The 23,576-nt window shown below is 61.4% G+C and overlaps 1 protein-coding gene and 1 long non-coding RNA gene across 6 annotated transcripts; both read right to left on the bottom strand.

Annotated features, from left to right (window-relative positions):
• Positions 1 to 7,882: 7,882 nt before the first annotated feature.
• On the bottom strand, positions 7,883 to 9,546 carry LOC309400077. The gene is made up of 2 exons (XR_014176602.1): positions 8,929 to 9,546; positions 7,883 to 8,081 (listed from the first exon to the last, which is right to left on the bottom strand). It is a non-coding gene; the product is annotated as an uncharacterized lncRNA (long non-coding RNA).
• Positions 9,547 to 13,815: 4,269 nt separating this feature from the next.
• On the bottom strand, positions 13,816 to 20,527 carry LOC309399765 (dnaJ homolog subfamily A member 1-like). 5 transcript variants are annotated; one of them, XM_081967864.1, is made up of 9 exons: positions 20,402 to 20,419; positions 19,135 to 19,260; positions 17,731 to 17,881; positions 17,446 to 17,638; positions 17,005 to 17,109; positions 16,195 to 16,422; positions 15,646 to 15,876; positions 15,428 to 15,528; positions 13,816 to 15,151 (listed from the first exon to the last, which is right to left on the bottom strand). In XM_081967864.1, exons 2-9 carry the CDS (start codon positions 19,149 to 19,151, stop codon positions 14,924 to 14,926), a joined length of 1,254 nt encoding a protein of 417 aa, XP_081823990.1. In that variant the 5' UTR covers positions 19,152 to 19,260; positions 20,402 to 20,419; the 3' UTR covers positions 13,816 to 14,923. The 5 variants fall into 5 exon arrangements, with proteins under 5 accessions (XP_081823990.1, XP_081823991.1, XP_081823989.1 ...); XM_081967865.1 differs by lacking the exon at positions 19,135 to 19,260 and having other exon boundaries at positions 20,402 to 20,527; XM_081967863.1 differs by lacking the exon at positions 20,402 to 20,419 and having other exon boundaries at positions 19,135 to 19,876.
• Between the last annotated feature and the right edge of the window lie 3,049 nt (positions 20,528 to 23,576).

Genomic DNA, 23,576 nt, shown 5'->3' on the forward strand with positions numbered 1-23,576 from the left:
GGCTGTGGGGGGGGGGGGGAGTTTGCTCCTGAGGATCCTGTTCAAATGGATGGAAGCTGCTCTTCCTGTTGGCAACAGCCCCAGTGGGAAGGGGGGCTGCCTGCACCAGGGGGTCAGAGAGCTCTGTCTCTGGGTTTGGCCGGATGGGAGCTTTTGGGTAACAAAGAGCCCCCCCCCTGCATCTGCAAAAGATATGGGGGGGGTCTCCCTTCTCCTGCTGGTGCCCCAGAGTCTTTCCTCCTCCTCCTCCTCCTCCTCCTTTGTCCCATTGCAAGGGTCTCCTGCAGAGAGCTGCAGGGCAGAGACCCCGGCTTCTCTTCCAGGGATCCCCTCCAGCACCTGCTTACCAAAACAGGGTGGGGGGGTGCTGAGGGTCTGACAGTTCTCTGCAGGAGACCCTAGTGGGCCAGAAAGGGGGCAGGGAAGGAGCCCGGCTTTCTTTGAGGCTGCCAAGTGAGGAAGGGGAGGTGAGGGATACGGCTGGGGAGGGGAGGGGGTTGCTGTGCAGTGATGGATTGGGCTCTGTGGGTGGCCACCTCCTTTGCTCTCCTCTCCCCCCTTTGCTAGAGCACCACGCCCCCCCCCCCAAAAAAAAAGTCCTCATGTCAGCGGTTAGGGATGGGCTTAGGTGCAGCCCAACCCCCCCTTGGCAGACCCAGGCTGAAGGAGGCCTCGGCTGCCTCTCTTGGCCAGCGTTCCTGTCCATAGCAGCAGTTTATAAGGCTATGATAACACAAGGGCAGCCCTTTGTTAGCTTTAGCTCCGCTCTCTGCGCCCTCCGAGGGATTCACTGGCACGCCTCTTTCCTTCCTCCCACCAATAGCTGGTGTGTGTGTGTGTGTGTGTGTCTTCTGGCCGGCTGTGTCCAAGCCCTGCCTGTCCTTCCTTCTCCAAGGCAACTCTTAAGAATGAGGAGGAGAACCTGGGGCCAAAGCAGCAGCAGCAGCCCAGCCCCCTCTGGGAGCCACATGGACGGGCTGGGCTGGGCTGGGGGGGTGGCTGAATTAGCAGGCTCGGGGATCGCAGGCCTTTAAAAAGAGGCCTTTATCCTGATGGCTGATGGCTCCAGTAATTGGAGAGGTAGTCAAAAGAGGGGCTCAAAAGGGACCTCGGGGTCAGGCAGGGTCACGACCGGCTAACGGGGTCAGGAGAAGTGTGGGAGCTCCCCCTCCCCTTTCAGGCCTCACTGGGGATTGCGGGACTGACCTCCCCCTTTGCAGGGCAGCAGCCCCTTCCCTCCTGCCAGGGCCACGTGTGCCAACCAGGTGCCCCCCCCCCCCCCCCAAGCGGCCAGCGCCTTCCCTTGGGCTCCCGAGAGAAGGCTGAAGGGATTGAGAAGGGAGTCTGGGGAGCAGCAGGTAGGACTTGCTGGAGGAGCAGGGAAACACCAGAAGCCCCCCTTCTCTTTGGGGATCAACCCACCTCCCCTGGGCCATTGCAGGGCGGCTGCAAAGGGAAGCCCCACAGCTGGGCCGGGCCATGTTGGGGCACCTTCAGGCCTTTGGACGGGGGGGCTCGCAGGGAGTCCCTGGCCTCGAGGTTGGGGGGGGAATGTAAAATCCACTTCCCTCCCCTGCAGGACTGGTGTTGGGCACAGGCTTTGGAGCGCTGCATTGGGGGCTCCCGGATAGGTTGGGGTCTGTCCCCTCCCCCCCAGGGCCCTGGCACGTGTGAAGGCGGCTTCTCCAGCAACTGCTGGGCTGCCTGGACCGTTGACCATAAGGAGGCCCTTCAGCTCTGATGAGGGACCGAGTGGCTTTGAGCGGGTCCCAGGGCCGGTGCCTGCCTGCCCGCCCGCCCAGCCCTGCAGGAACCTGCCCTCCCCTCGGAGGGGGGAAAGACCACCCAGCAAGTGCCACTCCCTCCCTGGCTGGGCTGCAGAGACCCTGTAATTACCCAGAGAGGCTGAGTGTTTATGGAGATAAGCGGAGAGATGGGAGGCTAAGAATCAATCCCAGCTGGAAATCTCACACTTTCTTTCCCTTTGCTCTTCAACACCCCCCCCCCCACTTTCTCTCCCGCCCCCCCGCCCCAACCTTCTGGGTTTTTTTGTTAGTTATCCCACTGTTTCTCTAACCTCCCTGGAATGGAGTGGAGGGCAATGGGGCGGGGGAGATGTCAACCCCAACTTACAAAGGATTTTCTCTCTCCCCTCCGGAGACATGAGCCAGCCTCTCTTCCTGTAACCCAACCCTTCCCACTGTCTTAAAAGCCGGCCCTCCTCTTTCGGACAATAAAGCAGGAATGTCTTGTGAGTGGGGGGGGGGGGGCGGCAGAGAGACACTGAAAGGGCCCACAAAGAGGGGGGGCTGCTCTATAAGGATGTCATGTCTGCCCTCAATTTGGAACCAATTGGGCCAGAGGTTTCCCCTCCAGGCTACAGAGCTGACCGGTCATTGAAGCCTCTTCTGTCCCTGTCAATCAGGGCCAGGAAGCCCCCCTTGACTCCAGTGCGGCCCCCTCGCTGAGCGACGGAGACCCAGAGATGGATGTTGCTGCTTCAACCTTGAGGGAATTCATCCAGGATCGCTTAGTCAATCGACTTAGGTTAAGGCAAGGGCAGCTTAGCCAACTGACTAAGCACTGACTAATTTCCTGGACTTCCCCCTGCTGGGAAGGGATAGACTGCTCCTGAGCTGGGTGTTTCATTCCCTTGGACTCGCCCTTTCTGGAACCTCTCGGTCTTCACTTTCTGAGCCCCTCCCCCCCAATGGGGCTGGTGGATCTGGGGCTCTTCCTAGGACCAGAGAAAGCCCCTGCTTTCGTTTACTGTCCCCACAAGGGGCAACCGGATCCCATTCGGGCAGCAATGGAGACCGACCCCCCCCCCAAAGGGGCTGAGCCTGAACCCTCTGCTGAGGGGCACCAGGAGGGCAGGCAGCCACTGGGGAGGGAGGGAGGGAGGGAGGGGAGGCGGCCCTCCAGGGCAAGGAAGGGGCCCACATTCCTTCCCTCCTAATTGGAAGGGTCTGGGGCTGCCTCCTCCTCCTCCTGCTCCTCCTCCTCCTCCTCGCAGAGCCTGAGAAAAAAAAATCCTCTGCCATAATCACATTAAGATGAGAAAATTCGCTCAGCTCGGAAACCGGAGAGCTTCTCCTTGCCCAGGGGCCTTTATCTGACTGGGGGAGATTAGGGAGGGGGCTCCCTTCATGGGGGTGGGGAGGGGGTCACTTAACACTGGGTTGGTGTGCAGGGCACCTCCAGGTGACTCAGGCTGCCCAGGCCCCAGCGGAGACCGGAGCCAAGGGGGGAAATTCAGCTGGGGGTGGGGCTGTTCCATCTCACCCAATGCTGCCGGGTAAACAGGAATATCCAGGAGGGATTCCCCCCCCCCACTATCTGGTTGGTTCCCACCTATCATGGCTCCCCCCTCCTTCCTTGGCTGCCCTCCAGCGTGTCCCATGTGGGGGGGGGCTTGGGCATCCTGTGGGCACCCTCTCCCCACCTGGGGCTTGGGATGGGAAGTGGGTGGGTGGGTGGGCTGGATTGGTTCCCACCTGCAAAAGCCTGGCGAGGGCTCCGTCTCCTGGCATTTGAGGCTTTGAAGGAAGCACCCGGCTGTGATTGTACTACCGTGGCAGGGAGTCCTTTAACCCCCTTCCTGGAGAGCAGCTGGGGCTCTGTCTAGAGGGCCCCAAAATGGGCAGAGGGACCATACGGTGGCAGTGGTGGGAACAGGGTGGGGAGACACGTGGCAGGATCCGCAAGTAGGGCTTCTCAGGGCAAGCGAGGAGCGGCAAAGAGCAGGCCTGCTTCTCTGGAGAGGCCCAGGTGGGGAGAAGCTCAAAAGCTGGAGAATGGGGGCTGGTGGTCCAGGCAGCCTCCTTCGGCTGGTGAGGAAGGAGCCACGTTGTTCTTGGCTTCATCCATCCGAGAACTTCCTCTGCTAACAAGCCCGGCCTCTGTCTCGGCCTCCGGTTTCTGACCTGCTTGCAAGGATCCCGAGGCTCAGGCTGACCACCCTCCTGGCCCAAGATCTGGCAGGCAGCAGACACCCTCTGGTGGATCCGAGAGCCCAGCAAGGTCCCACGCCAGGCAGGTTCCACGTTCAGCCTCTTTCCCCCTCTGCTCCTTTGCCGGAGAGACTGGTCCCCTGCCCTGCCGTTTCTCATACACACACACACACACACACACACAGGCAGCAGCTGTTCCAGAGGTGCAGCCTCTCCCTGCCAGCCCACCTGGAGAGGAAGAGAGGGTGACGTCTCCTTCCTGCCCCTCGTGGCCTGTGGCTAAGCCCTTGGCTGGCCGGCCGGCTCCCTCCTCCTCCTCCTCCTCCTCACACCCTCAGCTGCAGGGCCCCTCTCTGTTCCCCTCTGGCTTGGCTGGCCTTACAGGAGGTGGGGACGGCAGGGAGGAGGCTGGGAACAGGAGAGGAACGGAAGGGGAAAGTGCTGGGCAAAGCAGCTCTGGCCCTCTCTGCTGCCAGCTGCCCACCCCCCTTTCCCGCCCAGCCAGACCCCCAGTGGGCTGTTGGGGGGGGGACACGGGGGCTGCTGCTGTCCCTTCAAAAGCACACCAAAGGGGGAAGGGGGCACAGCCAAACAGTCTTGCAAAAGTCAGTATCAATAACAACATATAAATCATAATTGATTCACTTATGTGCCACCCAATTCCCAGCAACCGGTTCCAACGACCTCCTGGCCTGGCCTCTCCAGGGCTCGCACGCGGATTGTGCTGCCCCTCGCGGCCCCTTCTTATGCTTGAGTGAATCAACTCTGGGCAGGGGTCTCCCTCACCAGCTTCCCAGCTTTACTATCTCCTAGTAGCTCCTCCATGGCCCCCCTCCTGTTTGCCTGCCAGATGGAGGGCCTGGCATCATCCCTGCCACCCTCCTCTCCTCCTTTCTCAACAGTGGCAGAGTTTGGGGAAAGGATTGGGGGACGGGAGGGGCTGCTCAGGGCTGCAGCCTCAGCAGGAGAAGCTGCCTACCACCCTGTTTGGCCTCTGTGTCCTGGTCCCCCTTTTGGCCTGCCCCATTTCTCCTGCCCCATAGGAATCAGAGCCTCGTGGCCCTCTCACCACACGGGCCTCCTCGGCAAAGCGGGGCCAGGCGGGTGGGGCTTCCCCTCTGATGGTTGCATGGTCAGGAAGTGGCCGGCCCAGACGGGGAACTTCCACCATCCGCAGGAGGAAGCAAATTGGGGAACTGGCCAGATTTCCCTCTTTGGATGAGTCTGGCGGGGGAGCCGGCTTTGAACCGAAGCCACCGAGGCCCCCTCCGCCCCGCCCGGCACCCAAGCCTCCCTCTGTGTTCCACAGGTGGCAGAAAGGGGGGCAGCGCAAATGCCCCCCCCTCCGAGGCCTTGTGGGCATCCCCCTGGGGGAGCCTTTATTGCTTTCAGAGCTGGGGAGGGAGAGGGGAAGCTGACCGTAGGGCTGGCAGCACAGGCTCCCTCCAGGCCATCCATTTGACCCGGGCAGAGCTCGGCTCCAACGAAGGGCTCCTTTGGGTGGGCAAACGTGCAAGCAAGTAGGGGGTCTTTGGAAGAGTCCTACAACTGGGCTGTGAAGTGGGGGAGGGGAATCGCCTAAGGCCTCCATTACACTGTATGTGCGTGTGCCCGCTCACACGTCCCGTTGCCCAATCATGCAAGGCATGTTACCTGGGAGGGGGGGGGGCGCTAAGCAAAGAGGGGAGATGTCTTCAGGCTCTTCCTTGCTTCCCTTGCCAAAGTGCACACACCCCCACACACGCACAAATATTACACACACACGCACACACACACTGCTGGGGAGAGAAACCCCGCGGAAAGGAGGGGGATGAGGGCGGGCAGGATTTGGGGCTGGGGTGGCCAGGCGGCCTGTGCTTGAAGACGAGGGGAGGGACCCCCTTTCGGCTTCATTCCGACACCTTTTGCGGGGGGGGGGGGAGGCAGGATAAGCCCTGCAGGGCCCAGCGAGGGTCCCTCAGCAGCACCAGCCGCTCCTTCCCAATTGCACAAACATTGGCCGCAGCCCAAAGAGAACAGGAGTGCTTGACCGGCCCTGCCCCCTCGCCCCCTTTTCCCCTCTGCCCTGCCTCCCTCGGCCTTCCTGCCCTGTGGACTGCAACCTCCCCCTCCAAGGGCCTTTCCTAGGATATTGATCAGCCCAAGAGTTCCATTTCCCGGGTGCTCTCCAAAATTGAATGGGGGGAGGGGTTCTGCAGCCCCTCCCTGGATGGTGGCTGGGCACCTGCCATGTTGCTTTCCTGGAGGAACTAAGCCTCCCTCCTGCCCTGGGGGGTGGGGTGGGGGATCTCCCTGGTTCCTGCAGGTGGGTGGATGAAGGGCAGGTTGGGCCTCGCCTGCAGCAGGGCTTCCTTTGAACCTGCCCCCTCTGTCTCTGGAGCCGCCTTTGCTCTAACCCTGATCCTGGAAGGGGTCCAGGCACCAACAAGTGGGAGGGGCTGCCTGAAAAGCAGCTGCCCCCCCCCTCCATTCCCTTCCTCCATTCTGAAAGGACCCTAATCAGTGGCTGGAAGGTTTTTTCCCCCCCCCCAGAGATCTCCCTGGAAGGTTGGGGTGAGTTTTCTATCCACCCCAGGAGCGATTTTTTGCACAGGGCGCTACCTCACAAGGCCCAAGGAGGAGGGGTTGCGTTTCATTGGGGAGGATCAGCATAGCAGGAGGTGGACTTTTTTTCTTTTGGAAAATTCCTCCTATAATCCACCAACTTTCTGCAAACAAAAGCCAGGTTGCCAAGCCAGGATTTTTGGAGTGTCTCTCTGCAGAGGGGTGGGGTTCCCCCCTGCCTCCCCCCCTGGCAGTACATTGCCCCCCACCCCCAGGGGTTGATTTGGGTCTTCCTGTGAGGAAGGGATAAATTGAGTTAAGGGAATAGGTAGATAGCTGTGCTTGCCTCTTTTTCAAAGGGAAGGGATGCCGGGATGGGGAGAGGGTGCGGGGGGGGGGGGCACTTTAATTCCCCTTGAAGGGCAGAGCTGGCTTGACGCTGAGGTTTTCCCAGACAAAGGAAATTCTTGCTGGCTTGAAGTGCTTTTAGGTCCCTCCAGGCTCCCCTGTCTCCCACTAAACCTTTCAAAGCAAGCATAGAGCCCCTGCAAGGAGCCAATTGAAATTTCCAGGTTCCCTAAAACCTGGTCAAGCGGGGAGCGAGGCTTAGTGGTATCATCGGCGGGGGGGGGGTTCCCTGTCCCAGACCTGTCACCCACCCACCCCCGCAGAGGCTAAGGGTCGCCTAGACGCACCTTTGAGGCGCCCCTTCAGGACCCGGGGCCGGAAAGCGCCTTTTGGGGGATGCGGCAAGGATTCCGGGAGGCGGCGAAGCGCGCAGGTGAGCGGGGGACCCCTTCCTCCTCCTCCTCCTCCTCCTCCTCGGGAGGGGAGGGGCGGGACGGCGGGACGGGCGGCTCTTAAGGCGAGGTGCGCCGGCGGAGCCACCAGCGGCAGCGAAGAAGCTTTGCTCGCGCTCCTCTTGTCCCGGACCAGAGACCCGCTCGGTCAACCCTGCCGCCGCCGCCGCCATGGCCAACTTCACCGGCATCTGGAAGATATCCACCTCGGAGGAGTTCGATGAGCTGTTGAGGGAGATGGGTGAGCGGCAGGGCCGGCCGGGGGGAGCGCCAGGCTGCGCTTGGGGGGCTGAAGGGACCGGGAGCCTCGCAGAGGAGGAAGGAGATGGGGAAGCCGCCCCCGCTCTCCAAACCCCGAGCCAGGATAAGGCGACACCGTCGGGGGAGAGGGGCTGCTCCGTGCGGGCTGGGGGCTTCGGGGGGGGAGACGAGGGAAACCGGGGGCCCAGCTCTATCAGGACGGCTTCTCCGGCCTCCTTCGCTCCCCCGGGGGCCCAGAGTCCGCACCCGAGTCGAGCCCTGGCTCCCGTCCCCGTCTGGCCCCATAGCAGCGTCGCTTCCTCCCTGGGAGACCCCAGGCAAGCCTTCAAGCTCCCCTCCTTTTATTCCGAGGGTTGGAGACGAGGCAGGAAAAGGCGTCCTTTCCAGCAGCGCTTCTTGGGGATTTGCCCCTCTGGGGAGGCCGAAGCGGGAGGGGAGGCTGGGGTCTCCCCGGGCAACGATTCAGCCACCCAGCGGTGGCTCTGTCCGGTCCTTCCCTGACCCGGAGAGTCCTCGGAGGCCCCTGCGGAGAGCAGCCAGGATGGAAAATCCACACACATGCACTCTCCTCAGCCTCCCCTCCCCTCTTGCCTCCCCTCCTCTCTCCTTCAACTGGGGAAAAACCGGCACCTTTTCCAGGCAAGCTGGAGCCCACTCACCCATTCACCTCCAGCCAGGAAAGCTGGGGGAGAGGGCTGCTCCCAAGCCCCACTCCTTTCTGGGGGAGGTCTCCTGGCTCTTGGCTCCTCTAGTAGCTGAAGAGCTACCCCCCTCCCCTTTTCCCTTTCCAAAGCAGGGGGAGACGGGGAGGGGGCTTTGCAAATTCCTTCCAGCTTGGGGAAAGCATAGTTCAGGATAAATATCAAATCCTTCGGTTTCCATTCCGCATCCTGCCTCCCAAATGGGGATCATATGATGCTGGGCAGAGGGTGGAGGAGAGGCCAGATGGAATTCAGGTGGGCCTTGGTAAATCTGTGCGGAAGAGGGGGGGCCCACGGGGCTCACTGGCAGGGTCCTGGGCCCCTTAGGAGCCGAGGCTGTGGCCCAGTTCTTTGGGGGGGGGGAGGCTGCCTGATCCTCCCGCAAGAGGAAGGGGGTAGAAGGGCATCAAGAGCCATCTAGCATCTAGGCCTTTGGGGCCCTAATCCTGCTCTCGGTTGATGCCACTGAGATTTCCCTGAAAGCTGTGAGGGCCCCCCAGAATGGCCGCCTTCCTGAGGGGCCCCACCGCCATGCTGTCCTCTCCCCCTTCGTTGAGATCACTCCCCCCCCACATCTCTGGCAGGGGTCTTTGTCCTCTTCCTCCTGGGTCTCTTCCCTCGCAAAACGGCCCTTTTTGCTCACATCTTGGGGTGGCATCTTGTCCTCACCAAGAGAAATGTGGCAGCCGGCTGAGTCCACCAGCCAAGGGCCACGTGACACATTTTTCCACGCGGGCCAAACCGGGGTTGGTCCCATCTCTGCTTCCAAAGGGTGAGGCTCCTTGGGGCCCTTCTGCTCCCCGCTTTCTGCTTCCTCAGGGGAGGCTCCCATTCCAGTGATGGGACGGGAGAGGCTCCGTTGGGAAAAGAAAGCAGAGGAGGTGGAAAAGTCCTGTCCAGAACAAGCAGGGAAGCTTCAGCTACGGGCGCTGATTGGATCCAGACCTCTTGGAAAATCTGATCTCATAGCAAACAAAAGAAAGCAGCGGGAGCCAATCCAGAGGAGGGAAATCCGCCTGACTTGGCTGGCTGGGGAATTCTGGGAGTTGAAGTCCACAGGTTGGCAAAGGTTGGAGTCCCCTGGTTTACACCTTCCTGGGATTCAGCAAGGCTGCCTGGGGGCTAGGGCCTCAGTTCTCCCCCGGAGCCTCCTCCGTCCTTCCTGCCTCTTCTGCCTGTTGCACAATTGTTAGCTCCTAGGACACCTCGGGTGCTGCTTCCTTCGGGGGAAAGCCATCAAGGCTGATGGTTGTGCACTTTCTTGATAAGTCTTTTTTCAGAAACATGACCGTGTCCCTCCTCACCCCCAATTCTCCTTAAAGTCTGCCATTGCCTCATCCTCCGCCCCTTCAACCTGGCTGAAGGCCCTCACCTGCAAGTGTGTGCCTGTGTGTGTGTGTGTGTGTGATTGTGTGTTTTAAGAAAGAAAGAAAAAGTCAAAGAATGAGGTAAGAAGCATCGGAGAGGTGAACAGGTTCATTGTCACCAAATGTTGTCGTGCAAAGACACGCAGGAATGCGCACATATGGGGGTGGGGCAGGGGGGGAGGGGTCATTACACAACCCCACCACCCTTTGGAGATGTGGGTGTGTCCCTTGCAAATTGAGCCCAGCTGTGAAGACATCCAGCAGGAATGAAGAAGGCCCATTTGAAGGGGTGTGACTGGCAAGGGTGGATTCTGGGCCCTTGAACCCGAGCCAGGACTGTATGGGTGGAAGTCAGCTGGCCTCCAGACTCCAGCAGGCAAAGTCTAAGCAGGGTTCAATGTCTCCAAAAGAGGCCCCTCCCGGAGGAGAAGCCCCATGTTCCCCTCCCTGGCCAGCCGGACTCCAGCCTTCCCTGGGGATCCCAGATTCCGTCCGAGGGGGATCATGTTTCACCCCAGAAAGGGGACGCAGGGGCCACATCTCAGCCAGGGTCCCTCGGGGAATGGCTCATCTCGGGCCCCCTCTCCTCCCAGGGGTCAACATAATACGCCGCCAGTTGGCGACGGTTGCGGCCTCCAAATCAGAGGTGGAGATCAAGCAAGAGGGATCCTCCTTCAGCATCAAGACCTCCACCCCGGTGCGCACCACTGAGATCCACTTTGAGGTCGGGAAGGAGTTTGAGGAGCAGACGGTGGACGGGAGGCCTTGCAAGGTGAGCGGCAGGAGGGAGGGAGGGAGGACTATGTCCTGGGGCAGGGGTGTCTGTGGACCTTTCTGCTGGGGGAGGCGGCCCCTCCCTTGACAATGCAGGAAGGCCCCCCAGCTGCACAGAGGCTGCCCCTCCCTGCCAAGGGGCAGCTGGCTTTTGTGACGCCCCCCCCTACCCCCCCCCGCACGGCCCCCTGCCCAGCTGTCTCCCTAGCTGGACCGGCTGCAGCGAAAGGTGGGGAGTTGATGGCCCTGCAAAATGGGGGCAGAAGGGCCAGCGGGAGAGGGAGAAATGCCCCCCCTCATTTCCCCAATCCTTTCTGCATCTCAACCCACGAAGAGGCGTTTCTGTGCCCCCCCCAGGCCTTCTGGGGTCCCAGGCAGACAAGGACATGACTGCAGTGGGGGGGGGGGTGTCTCCCGTGGCCTTTGAATGCTCTCTGGCTGCCCCCTCCCTCTCGCCCAGCCCTCCCGCCCCAGTGATGGATGAGTTGCCCTGAAAAGGGGAAGAAATCTCAGGCGTATGGATGTCCCCTCCTCCTGCCAGCCGCCTGCCGGGTGACCAAGAAGTGTGATGGGGGGGGGGGGCTGCGTGCCTTCCTTGGCCTCAGGAGGTCCCTTTGCTCACCGGAGGGGGGGGGGACTTTCTTTCTTTCCTGACTTTCCAGAGTTTGGCCAAGTGGGAGAACAACAACAAGATTGTGTGTGAGCAGAAGCTGCTGGAAGGAGAAGGGCCCAAAACCAGCTGGTCCCGGGAACTGACCAACAATGGGGAGCTCATTCTGGTGAGGAAACCCCCCCCCCCCGTTTCTTCTCACTTGGTGCTGGGGTTGCAGGCCCCCCCCCCCGGCCTTCTTTCTCAGCTGCCCTTTTTTCGTTGGCCTAAAGCACAGACTTACGCCAGGATTGGGCTCCGTGAGACACCTGGGCTGCACCTTCTCAACTCCCCCCCCCCGCCCCAGATGGCACAGGAGGTGGGGGCTGCAGGGAAAGGCTCCCCCCCCCTACAGAACCCTTTTCCTTCCTGAGGGAGGCAGGGACCCAAAACGTCCAAGCTTTGCAGTTCCCCCCTGTCCCAAAGTGCAGATTTGGGGGTGGATCCCCTCGCCCCTTCTCCCCCCTTTCCAGCCCCTTTGCTCCCCAGCCTGCAAGAGGGCGAGAGCCCCGCCTGCTTCCCCCTCAACTCCTCCTTTCCCTTCTCAGACCATGAAGGCCAACGACGTCGTCTGCACGAGGACCTACGTCCGCAAGTGAGAGGCCTCCGGCCAGCGCCAGACACGACCGGGGGGGGGGGGGGCAGACCGGACAGCCCGGGGGCATCCCTGCCCTGCAGCACAATGGCAGCCTCCCCCACTGCCTGGTCCCTATTCTCTCTCCGTGCCCAGAGGCTCAACAAAGCCCTTCAGAATGGCCTTTCTACCCTTCGGAGACCCCCCTCCCTGACCCCCTCCCCCCTTTGCTCCCTTGGAGGAGGCATACAGAGGCCTGCCTTGTTTGGGCGATTAACTGTGGAATCCGGGGTCAAGCTTGGGGGTCAAGCCGTGGCCCCTACAAGCTGGAGCCTCTCCCCTCCTCCCCCCTTTGGAGTGGGGCAAGGGGCCTTCCCTTCAGGTGTCCCTGCTGCCCCCTCCTCTTTATTCCTGGCCAGTTTGTGCTGCTCCTCGTGCTGAATCACCAAAGCAGCAGAGAAATCTTCCTGCAGGGACCCACCGAAGGGCTGGCGCAAGATCTGCCCCCACCTCACATGGTCTCCTTTCCTTTTAGCCCGAAGCCTGTAACGTTTGTGCGAAGGTGCCTTCAATCCCCCCCCCATCCGCCTCCATTAAAGCTTTTTGCAGGTCTTCTGCCTCCATCCTTTCTCCTCGCCTCACCCCCCCCTCCATGCCCAGTTGGTGCCCCCCTCGCCTTGCCAGTCTCTCCTATCCATCTCTCCATCTGGGACTTCGTCTCTCCTGGAACTGGGGAATTCAGTGGGGGGGGGGCCCTTAGGAAACCATCTCTGAAGCCCTTTTGATTGATTCCCCCCCCATCAACCCCCACCCCACTGAATGCAACACAATAGCATTAATATTCCAGAGGGGGAACCCCAAAGGGCCTACTGTTCCCTGGGGGTGCCCACGATGGGAGGGGAGGATGGAATTGGGGCCCCCGGAGTCCAGGCTGGGGTCTTTCCAAAGAGGTCTGGACCTGCAGGATTGGGGGTGCCAAAAATTCCTGGCAGCTTTCAATCAAGGTGGCCACCCCCAATCCCCCCACCCAGAAGCAGAGTTGCCCCCTTCGCCGCTCTGCCAGGGCAGCTGCAGAGACCCTTTGGCTGCCCTGACCAGCTGCAGCTCCTCACAGCCAGGGAGGCCCAAGCGCTCCATCAACCCCCCCCCCTCCATTGCCATGGCAAAGCCAGGGACCCCTCCTGCATTATGCGCCTGGGAGCCTTTGGCCAGGCAACCTTGCTTGCAGTGGCCTCTCGGGATCCGCTTTTCCCAGGAAGGAGAACAAAGTGCCCCCCCTCCTTCCTTGCCCTGAAAGGGGCACCTTTCAACCTCAGACAAAGCCTGCCGGGGCCCCCTCCCTCCCGGCGCCGGGAAGGTCAGAGGCCGCAGCGCCTGGCGGTCCCTCCTCCACCTCTGCACCGATTTGGAAGGGGGAAGAGAAGAGTTGGGGGGGGGGTTGCCAGCCCAAGGGATGATGGCTGCGGGATGGATCCCTGAACGCTCTCTGCCCTTGGCCACCTGTCACTCTCTGCACCTGCTGACCCCACCCCCCCACTTGCAATCAAGATGGGCTGATGGATTCAGGCCCCTTCTTTTCACACTCTTCCGTTCTCTCGCACCCACCTGCCCCAAAGTCCCCGAGGATCTGGGGACCCCGTGCAGCCCTCTGCAAGGACCCCAACAGTCAGGGAGGCTCCGTGCATTGGTCCCCCAGGTCTGAGCATTTTCCCCCCACCCCTTTCCCCACAATCTGGCAGTCAGGTTCTGCCCGCCCTGCCCTTTGAAAGGGAATTAAGTTCCGTTTGGAAGTCAGAAACCGTCTGCTGAGAAAAGGCCTCTTTCGGCAGCCCCGGATCATAAAAATTTGGCAAATGAAAGCTTGTGGTTGGTGGAAGGTCTGCAAACCCTCCCCCATTCGAGGGAGCCCCCTCCCTTCCGCAGCCCCGTTTCCCGGACGGCCTCCTGGTCGGAAGCAGAGCTGGGAGTTTGTGGGGAGGGGTCTTCTGGGGCACCGGCTTGTGGAGACCCCCCCAAGTGGGCCCTCCAGCTCAGAAGCGGCAACCGGCGTCCACGGTGGCCCTTGCACACAGATCCAGAGGGAGTTACACAGGAGCGAGTGAGGGGACGAGTGAGGGGTGGTGGGCCCTGTTGCACAAAGCAGACCAGGGGGGAGGAAGGGGGAGGGACGGGATCAATAACCAGGCAGAGAGTGATCTGGAGAATCTCCTTGTTTTCCTTGAACCAAAATTCAAGTCAACTTCTGCAGAGTGTCCCCCACACACACCCTCGTCCGACTCCCACAGACGGTTCAAAGTTCTCTTCCGATCCCTTTGCAGACAGGAGGCAGAGAAGAGCGGAAAAAATAAAAAGAGGAAAAGCAAAAAGCGGGGAACGAACCCCAAAGTTCCTCAGCAGACACCAAGCTTGGCTGGGCTTGGAAACCAAGGCCCCACACGTGGCCAGACGGGGGGCTCAGGGCAAGCAGGACCACCCTGGACAACCCCAGGAGGCCTAGAGTCCCGTCCCCCCCCCCACCGCTAACACCTAAGACTGACTATGCTACCTGGAAAAGGCCTGCCATGATTCCCAATGCAATGGGAGGGGGGGGAGGGGGCAGCACCCAGGATGAATGGCACAACTGGGAAGGCACTTCAAAGCAAAGGGGAGCCCCCACTGACCCCACCCACCAGCAGCCGACGGGGTCCCCCGCTGGTGTCAACAGAGGGGCTTCCCTTGCCGGGACCCCCCAGGACATGCCAAAGTCCAGCTCCCCGCCTGTCAGCCGCCACTCGGCTCTTCCGTAAGACCCCCGTAGTGGCTAGACTTTGAAATGGCCTAGAAATCAGCTGGGAGGCGGGTTAGGGTTAGGGCCCCTGGGACTCCTGGCCCCTAGAAGATGGGCAAACCCAGGTCAGGACCAGCCCAGGGTGCGAAGGAAGCTGCCTTGCAGCCGGTGGGGGCCTGAGCGTTTTCTTTCCCCTTGGAGTCGGGGTGTCCTAGAGAGAAACCAGCATTACCGTCCACGGCTGGCAAACTAGGGCAGGCCCAGAGCAGATGGGCAGGAGGGGAAACGCCCGGCGGAGGCTCCAAAGTTGATTTCTAGGCTGGGGTCCTGGGGGGCCTTGGGGCAGCTACGACTCCCTAAGCTAAACGGGGGTTTTCAGAGGCAGCCGGCCTCCAGAGGCTTGGGGACCTTTGGCCAAAGGAGGGACTTGACCGCTCTGGCTGGACATCCACCGGCCGTTGTGCTTCTTAAGGCATCCTGGGCTTCCTCCCCCCCTCTGCAAGGTCACACACGGGGGGGCTCCGTCCGCCGGGCTACGAGGTCTGGCACTGGACGTTGTGGCGCAGGGGGTCATCGAAGTCGCCTTCGTGGTAGATCTCGCTCTGGAAGCGACGGCTGGAGAAGTCCGGCTGGGGGAAATACTCCCGCAGCTCCACCTCCTCCATGTCCTCCGTGGCCATCACCTCTTCGTGGCGGGGGAAGAAGGACTGAAACTGGCGCAGCTGGTGGGGGGGCAGCCAGCCGGGCTCCGGGAATTTCACCTGGGCAGCAGAGGGGGAGGGGCAGGAGCGTGGGCAGCTGGAGCTGGGAGGGGAAGCCAGGCTCCTTCCCAGCGGGACAAGCAGCAGGGACTGGGGACCAAAGAAAGGGGGAGCTGGGGGCCCCCCCAAGGCAGCCAATGGCTCTCCTCCTCCTCCTCCTCCACCCGTCGCTCAGGGCCTGCAGGGAGGGGGGCCCTGGGTGAGACTAGCCGGTTAGAAGGCCTCACCGAGACTTCCCCGAAAGAGCCGGCTGGGGGGAGCCAAGGGCCTCCGTACCTCGAAGTGGATGACCAGCCTCCCCTTTTGGCCGGGGCTGCGGTAGACGGGCATGCCCTCGTTCGGGATGCACCGGATGTCCCCCGGCTTGATCACGCAGCCTGTGGGGCAGAGCAGGCAGGGGGTAAAGGATGGGCAGCAGCCCCAACCAGAAGGCAGCCCCCCCCCTTCCAGGATCCCTCCTCCCCGCAAGCCCAGAGGGCCCCCCAGCTGCTCACCGGGCCGCGAAGAAACCAGGAGCCTCCGGTTGTCCAGGGTGCGGATGACCTGCTTGCAGCCACACAGGGCGTCCACCAGCGGCACCTCCCGCCGGACGATGAGGTCGCTGCCGCTGCGCTGGAAGACCGGGTGCGGCTTCTGGTCCAGCACGATCACAATGTCTCCGGGCTCAAATCCGGGGGCCTGGTCCCCCTCCTGGTGGAACGTGATCTTCTGCCGGTCGGCCATGCCTGCGGGGGGGGGAGGGGGGACAGAGCCACGGTCCAGGAGCAGCCAGCCTGTGGGGCAAACCCTCGGCCCCCCACGGGGCAGCCACTCTCCCCATACATGGGAGGGAGGGAAGGGAAGGGAGGGAGGGTCCGTTGCTTGGCAACCGGCTGAGTCTGCCTGAGTTAATGAGGGATTAAAACTAACCATGGTTACGACTGATGAGGCTGGGGTCTGTCACTGGACCGAAGGGGGCCCAAGGAGGCCGAAAGGGAGCCACAGCAAAGGGCCAAGAGGGAATGGGGAGCCAGCAAACTCCGTCCCCCCCCCGCAGGGCTCACCTTTGTCCAGATGGACGTTGAGAATCTTCTTCTCCCGGATGACCTTCCGGCCGTTGCAGGCCAGGCAGCGGTCGAGGGGCCGCACCCATTCTCCTTGGCCCTGGCACTGCGAGCACATGGCCTGGATGTGGTGCACCATGTTGGGCCCCAGCTGGTGGACAATGACCTCCATGCCAGTCCCGTGGCACTTGGGACATCGGACGTCCAGGCCCTCCCTGCCACCACGGCCTGCCGAGACAGAGCGGTGGGTTGTTGGGGGCACAAAGCCCAGGCCCCTCCCCGCCTCCTTCAACCCCCAGCAAGGGAAGGCTCCTTCTCTGCAGAGGGCCTGTCACTCACCCGGCCCCACAGCAAAGCTCCCCCTCCCAGGAGCCCTCCCCCCTTGCCTGCCGGGGGATGGGTCTTCCCCACCAGCTGTCTGGGTGGTTGCCTGCTTCCCCCCTCCCCCACCCCCAGGCCTCACCATCCTGCCAAAATCAGCCAATGCCGCTCAGAAACAGGGCGCAGCAGACTGAAAGGGGACCCCCAAAACTCCCCTCTGGGCCCAGCCGCTGGGCCCCAGAACCCGCCGAGCCGGTCCCGGCTGAGCCAGAGCTCCGTTCGGCTAATTCCAGCTCTGGAGCATTTTTGCGGCTGGCTGAGCTTCTGAACACGCCCAAGACGGGCTCAGCCGGGTATCAGGTGAAGCTCTGGGGCTCAGCAACAGGTCCGTCCTGCTCCCGGAGTCTCCCAGTGCGGCAGACGGAGCCCCCCCAACCTCCTCCCATCCCTGCTCCTGAGTGGGGGGGGGGAGCCCCGTGGCCCACTCACCCCCACAGCTCCTGCAGATGACGTTCTTCTGCAGGGAGAGCTTGCGGGTGGCCCCGCTGTACAGGTCCTCCAGGGTGACGGTCAGCAGGTGGACGGCCGTCTTGCCTGCGGAGGGAGAAGCCCAGAGACCAAGGGCTGTTTGTGGGAAGGAGGAAGGGGGGGCAGTGGCTGCGATGACGGAGCCCCGGGGATTTGGGCAGGATGGGGCTTGTCATTGGCAGCCTCGGTTTCCTCTGGGCCAAGCATGCAGGGGGGGGGGAATCAGCCATAGCAGACCCCCCTCGGAGAGCCTGCAGTCCCACGGGACACAATTGGGGCACACACGGGGAGGAAGCAGGGGAATCGGGGTGCTCTCCCAGATCCTTTGCCTTCCACACCCCACACCCCATCCCAGAAAGTTCCTCCCAGCCCACCTGCCCTACTCGCGGCCAAGCCCCCTACCTCTCCTTTCCACCCGGGGGCCCTGCGTGCGGCCCCCTCCTCCAAAGAACAAGTCAAAGATGTCCATCGGGGGCCCAAAGCCGCCCCGCCCAGCTGCGCCGCCCTCCTTCATGGCCCGTTCCCCTCCTCGGTCGTAGACGGACCTCTTGCTGGGGTCCGAGAGGACCTCGTACGCCTGCGAGATCTGCTTGAACTGGGGAAGGAGGGAGAGGGAGGCTGAGACCAACCCCACAGCCGGCAGAACCACCCCCCCTTGCCATACCCGCCTCGCTCTCCCCCACCTACCCGCTCCCCCTCGCTGGGGTTCTTGTCCGGGTGGTATCTGAGTGCCAGCCGCCGGTACGCCCTCTTGATCTCGTCCATGGTGGCACAGGGCTTGACGCCCAGCAGGTCGTAGTAGCCCGTTTCCTTCACCATCTTTCCTCCGGAGTGGGCACTATGGGGGAGGGAAGGCCGTTGGTGTGGGGCAGCTCCCAGCAGGTCCAGCCAACGAGGTGATCAGTCCGAGAGCCACCAGGCTCCTGGCCCCACCGGACGGCCCCACAGGCACGGAAGGGGCCAATCGGAAGGAGGGGAAACAGGAAGACAAGCAGCCTAAAACTGTCCCGGAAGACAGGTGGGTTTTCTCCTGCAGCAGCACCAACAGCCGCCGTGCCTCTGCCGCTTGGGCCCTCCTCCGCCCAGCCTGCCTGGCGGACAGCTTAATAGCCTGGCAAGGGAGCCGGAGCTGGGCGTGGGGCTGTGTCAGCATCTCAAGGCGCTCATTAGCCGGCCTGCCCCACAGGATGAGCTTTCAGCCTCACAGGGCGTGGAGGGCAGGCGGAGGAGGAGGAGGAGGTGGCAGGCACACTGGCCCAGCCGGCTCGGCCTGCCCTACTTTCCTCGGCTCCTTCTCGGCAAGCCCAGGGGAGCCCCCGTCGCCCCCAGGGAAAATCACGCCCCCCCTCCTTCCTTCGCCCCCACCAGCCCCTCCGCCTGTTTCCTGGGTCCCTGGTGGGCAGGGCAGGGGTGGGTCCCCAAAGCGTTTCTGGGAGGGGTCCGAAGCCTCTCTGGAGGCAGCAGAGCAGACCAGGATCCCCTCTCTCCTCCGTCCCCAGGCAGCCCTGCCGCCCCTTCTGCCCACGCGCCCCACAGCTGCTTCCCTCCGGAGCCCTGACAAGACAATCCACCTTCTCCGGAGTCTTCCCGTGTCTGACCCGGAGGGCCGAAAGAGCCCGATTCCCTGGAAATCCACAAGGCTGCTGAGTGAACCGTTTCTCACCTCAAAATCTCCCCGGTGGCAACTTTGTGGGCTCCGCCAGGCACCCAAGCGCAGGGCAGGGAAGGAGACGCAGCCACCACCACCACCCACAGGGCGGCCCTGTACCGTCAGCTCTTTCGGGAGCTGGGATCTCCTTCGCCCCACCTCGCCCAAGCGGCCGGGCCAAAACAAGCTCCTGCCGGGCTCCTTTGATGCCGAGGGGTGCCCAGCCGTCAGAGGAATGCGGCCCTCCCCACCTCAAAGGAACCACCCGGGCAGGCTGGCATGAGACGGGCTGGCACGGGAGACTGGGCAAGGGCAGCCCCATGGGCCACTCGCGCACTGACTCACGCATCGGCTGCAGAGGGACCCATCCCAGGGCAGCCCCCCAGCAGCCGCTAAGCCCGGGCACCAGACGAGGAGTCACGGGTCACATGCAGGAGCTTCACCTGCCCAGAGACGTCATTGCCCCCTCTTCCAAATAATAATGATGGGTTGCAGAGTGAGTAAGAGAGGGGAGGAAACGGCCTCCTTCCAAAGGAAGTGAGGGGTTGTAGGTTGTCCTTTAGCAATGGCTCAAAGGTAAAACAGCAGTGAAAAGAATGGGCCGGTCCTCACACTGACGACCGCTGCAGCAGCCCCACGGCCACAACTCAGATGCTTGGCAACTGGCAGGCCTTTAGGACGGTTGCAATATGTGTGTGTGTGTGTGTGGGTGGGGGGTAGTCATGTGATTGTCCCTGGGGACCTTTCCAGCAACCCACAAAGTCAATGGGGGGGGAGGGTGATTGTCATGAGGGTGAAGGGAAACTTTGGCTCCAACCTGTTGTTAGCACCCCCTCCTCTCTCTCCCTCCCTGGGCTCCCTCTCTGGGGGCTCCGGGGGGGGGAGATGGGGGCGCTGGATGGGAGGGGCTGGGAAGCCCTCCTCAGTGAGCAGCAACCAACTCCGCTCCCAGCTGGCCTTTGATCTCCTGGTGGCCTCCACTCCCCCCACCCGCCTGGCTTCCGCTGACACAGAAGGGGCCCCACATCAAAGCGGCGCCTCCGGGGCCCTTCCAGGCGCTTCCCAGGAGTGCGGCTCCCACATCAAAGAAAGGAAAGCCTCGCATTCAGGGCTTTTTCTTCCCCGCGCCGCAAAGGTGAAGCTGCCCGGATCCCCAGAGGAGACGGAGGAAATTCCGCCTCGCTCGGCCGACGGACGCTCCGCACCTCCGCCCCCCCACCCGGCCCCTCTGGCCCAACCGGTCCGGCCACCGCTCCGTCCAGCCGGGGAAGCGTCCGTGACCCGCAGCCAGGCGGGAGGCGTTCGGGAGACCCGCGCAGCCCCCGGCGGGCTCCGGCTGCCCTTCTGCGCTGAGCCGCGTTCGGCCCGACGGACGGACGGAGCTCCTGGGCGGGTCCCGGGGGCGCAGGCGGCACCCCGACCGGGAGACCCCAGCCAGGCTCCCCGCGGCTTCTCCGGGGCGGATCCTCCCAAGACCCCCGAGGGACCCCCGCCCAGCCCGGCAGAAGCTCTCCGCCAACCGGGCGCCCCCCGTCCGCCCCGTCCGCTCAGCCGCCCCTGGGGACAGGCACGGGCAGCGCCTCCTCCGCCCCCGGACCGGCTGCGGGACCCCCGACGGCGCCCCCCCATCCCCTCCAGCCCCCTCCCGCCCTCGGGACTACATCTCCCATCCTCCCCAGCTGGGACGGGACGGACCCCCCCGATACTCACCCCGCCCGCTCGGAACTCTCTGGAATGGCGACTACGCCCCCCTGTGCCCATTGGCCAGCCTAGCTTCTCCGGGGGAGGCCCCGCCTCTTTCCCTCAACACGTCTCGGGGAGGCTCGTCGCCATTGGGCCGTTCTGGCGGGACGGCAATCCGCCCGGCGACGTACATGTAGTCGCCTTTGATTGGGCGCATGTGAGGCGCTCCGGCTACTCTGATTGGCCAGGTTGAAGTGAGGGCGGAAGTAGCGCAAAGTTTGCCTTCCGCGCCTGTAGATGTATTTCAGAAGTTGCCAGTTTCGGGATTTTCTATTGAAGAAACGGGATTTTGGCGCTGGGGAAGAAAGGAAGGATTTGCTTTCTAAAGGCATCGAGGATCAGGAGGAGGAGGCGGCTCTGACCTCCCAGAGTCTGTGGGAGAGGGGCGACCATATAAATTTAAAGCATTGCAGGATGATTATTGTTGTGTAGGGAGAACGAGGCAGGCAGGAACTGAGGCAAGGCAGATTGAAGCTAACACAACCTTTATTAACAGTTTAACAAGGCAAAATGTAAGGCAAACCTCGAACCGGCAAACAGCAGCATTTGACAGCTGACAGCCCTTTTTATACCAGAGCTGTCAGACGCTGAACCAATAGAAAGACTGCATTCTCCCGCCAGCTGGCTGCTCGCGTCTCAACCAATCAGGAGCCGGCAATGATAGTCAATGGCGTCGTAGCCTCGAGGACTTAACAATTATTACGTCATAGACAGTGCTGTGTCCAGTTTTCCCTCTGGTCCGTACCTGACAGAGAATCTGCTGAGCCCTGATTGGCTGAGGAGAAACTGGTGGCACTATATAAGGAGCTGTCCGGCCGCCGCTGCTCCTGTTAGCCGAGCAGCCGCACGAGCTGCTGAACGAGTGCCTACGGTTAGCCTTTACCGAGTGCCTCGCCTCAGTCTGTAAGTCCCCTCGTACTGGGAGGACATAAGAGCTGGCGACGAAGGTGGGATTGTGGTCCCGACCTGAGGCGAAGACAAGAGCTGACCAAGCAAGTCACTGAGCTGAGCTGAGCTGAGTGGTCACTGAAAGAGCTGAAGCTGCTGTCAGCGACGAGACGTTGCCTGACGAAGACAAGCCACAAGCTGCGCTCCCCGTCTGTGGAGAAGGACGCCCTTGCCTGTTTCTGCCGCTTTTAAGCCCGCGGAACAATCACGGGACGCCTACTTGGAAAACCTCGGGCGTTTCCTCATGGCCGATGACTACGGGGAGGTATTTCAAACGGCGTCTGTGCGTGTGTGTGGGGGGAGCTTATTTCCTATCCTCCGGTGGGGATGAGGTGTTTGAAACTGCTAAGAATTGGATGGCTCCTCAGAAGTTACCGGCTGTGCCTTGAAGGGAAGTCATTTGAGAAAATGGAAGGAGCCGCTGTTCTCCTGTCCCCTCCGTGATGGCCAGAAGACTTCTGCCTTCCGTCACAGGAATCAATAAGAGGGAGAGGCCATAAAAGCGCCCAGATCTTCCCTCAGAGCTGCTGCCTTGTGCTGTGGGTGTGAGAATTTGGGAAAAGCCTTGAAGGGATAGATTGCTATGTGGCACAAGAGGCTTAAGGTTGCCATGCCACTTTCTGACTAAAAAGGGGCTTTCCCTTCAATTGGCTCTTGAAACGAGCAGCCGAACAAATCTTCCTCAGACTCAAATGATAAACGCTTCACATTTTCCCGCCAAAATGGAGGCTGTCCATTCAAATACAGCAGACCCATTGGGGGACACAGCAGAGGAAGAAGAAAAAGAGATCCACCGCCTCAAGTGGCAGAAGAGACGACAAACAGCCCAGAAGACCTGCCTAAGCTGTGGGGGTGGGGGGGGGGCAACACCTGAGGGGGGGGCAACACCTGAGGGCTTCAGGAAAGTTCTGGCGTTCTGTCTGCTTACGATGTGGACGGAAGGGTCACTCACCACCGGCTAAAGTGGGCAAAGCCCCACAGCCAAATTCCAGGCCAGTAAGCAAGACACCTAAAAAACCACTTTTTAGAAATAAAAATGGGGGAGAGGATTGCTATACTATTAGCAACTAGTACCTATCTCCCTGAAACAATAATTGGCAATGCAATCTGATAATAAGGAGAACCTTTTTATTACTGTCAAATTAGAAGGGCCTCCATATGAAATGGAGGTGGAGACAGGTTCCTCTTATGTCCCTGAAGTCCTGGCAAAATATTAAGAAAGTTCCTAAATGGTCAAAAGCCAAAATTCAACCAGCCCCGTACTAAACCAAGGGAGACTCCTTCCTATTTGGGGCATCTGCCCATTCCATATGCAGTGTGGAACAATCTGAAATATTCTTTGCAACTATGAAGTGTTACTTCCTGATAATAAAAAAAACAATTGCATACTGCATTTATCACTTATGTGCTGCCCAGATCCTGGTTACATTCTCCATCATAATGAGAGGGATGAATATTATTGTCAAGAGGTTTGCTCAGAAGCTGTTGCAGCTTAGCTTTGCTTCCTCTGGAACCTCAGGCTGGAGCTCAGGCTGGGTGGGGTTTTCTGAGCAAGGGAGCAGAGAAAAGAGCTTTGGGCTGGCGGTCCTCCTCCTCTTAAGGGATCCAATCGATCCAGCCAGGGGTTTTCCTTTTGGATTTTCCCTGCTTTGCTCAGAGAATGTGATGGCTGCACCACCAGGGGTCTCCCAGGCTCCTCACTTGGCTTCCTCTGCTCCTAATCAGCGCCTTGCCTCACTTGGGCAGCTGGCTGAGCTCCACAGCAGCTCAAAATACCCAGCTGCCGGCTGATGAGGGTCTGGGGGACCCTCTGCTGCTGCTCGGGCTGGTCTTCCGGGACTGATGGGTGGCGGAAGGCAGGTGGCAGTTGCCTGTGCGGGTTCAGGGGCCACCAACAACTGCAGGGGAAGGAATCCCGCCCACTTCCAGCCCTTTGGAGAGCCAGAGGCTTGCTAATTTTCCAGCCAGCAAAGTCCCCCCCCAGTTTCCCCCCCCCTCCCCGCCAGTCGGCTGTGGTTGTGAAGTGAGTCCGGATGGCGTGAAGTGCCTGGAATTCCCCTGGAGAACGTCAGTGTGGCTGAAGAGCCTTCCTAAAATAGGACTTCAGACAAGAAAGAAAAGTGGATTTTAGCACCCCAAAGAAGAGGCTAAAAATAGGAGCGTCTTTCTTTCAATCCCCCTCTTCACTTGGGGG

The sequence above is a fragment of the Natrix helvetica genome (assembly GCF_964273705.1).
Source record: "Natrix helvetica genome assembly, chromosome: 16".
Lineage (NCBI taxonomy): Eukaryota > Metazoa > Chordata > Lepidosauria > Squamata > Natricidae > Natrix > Natrix helvetica.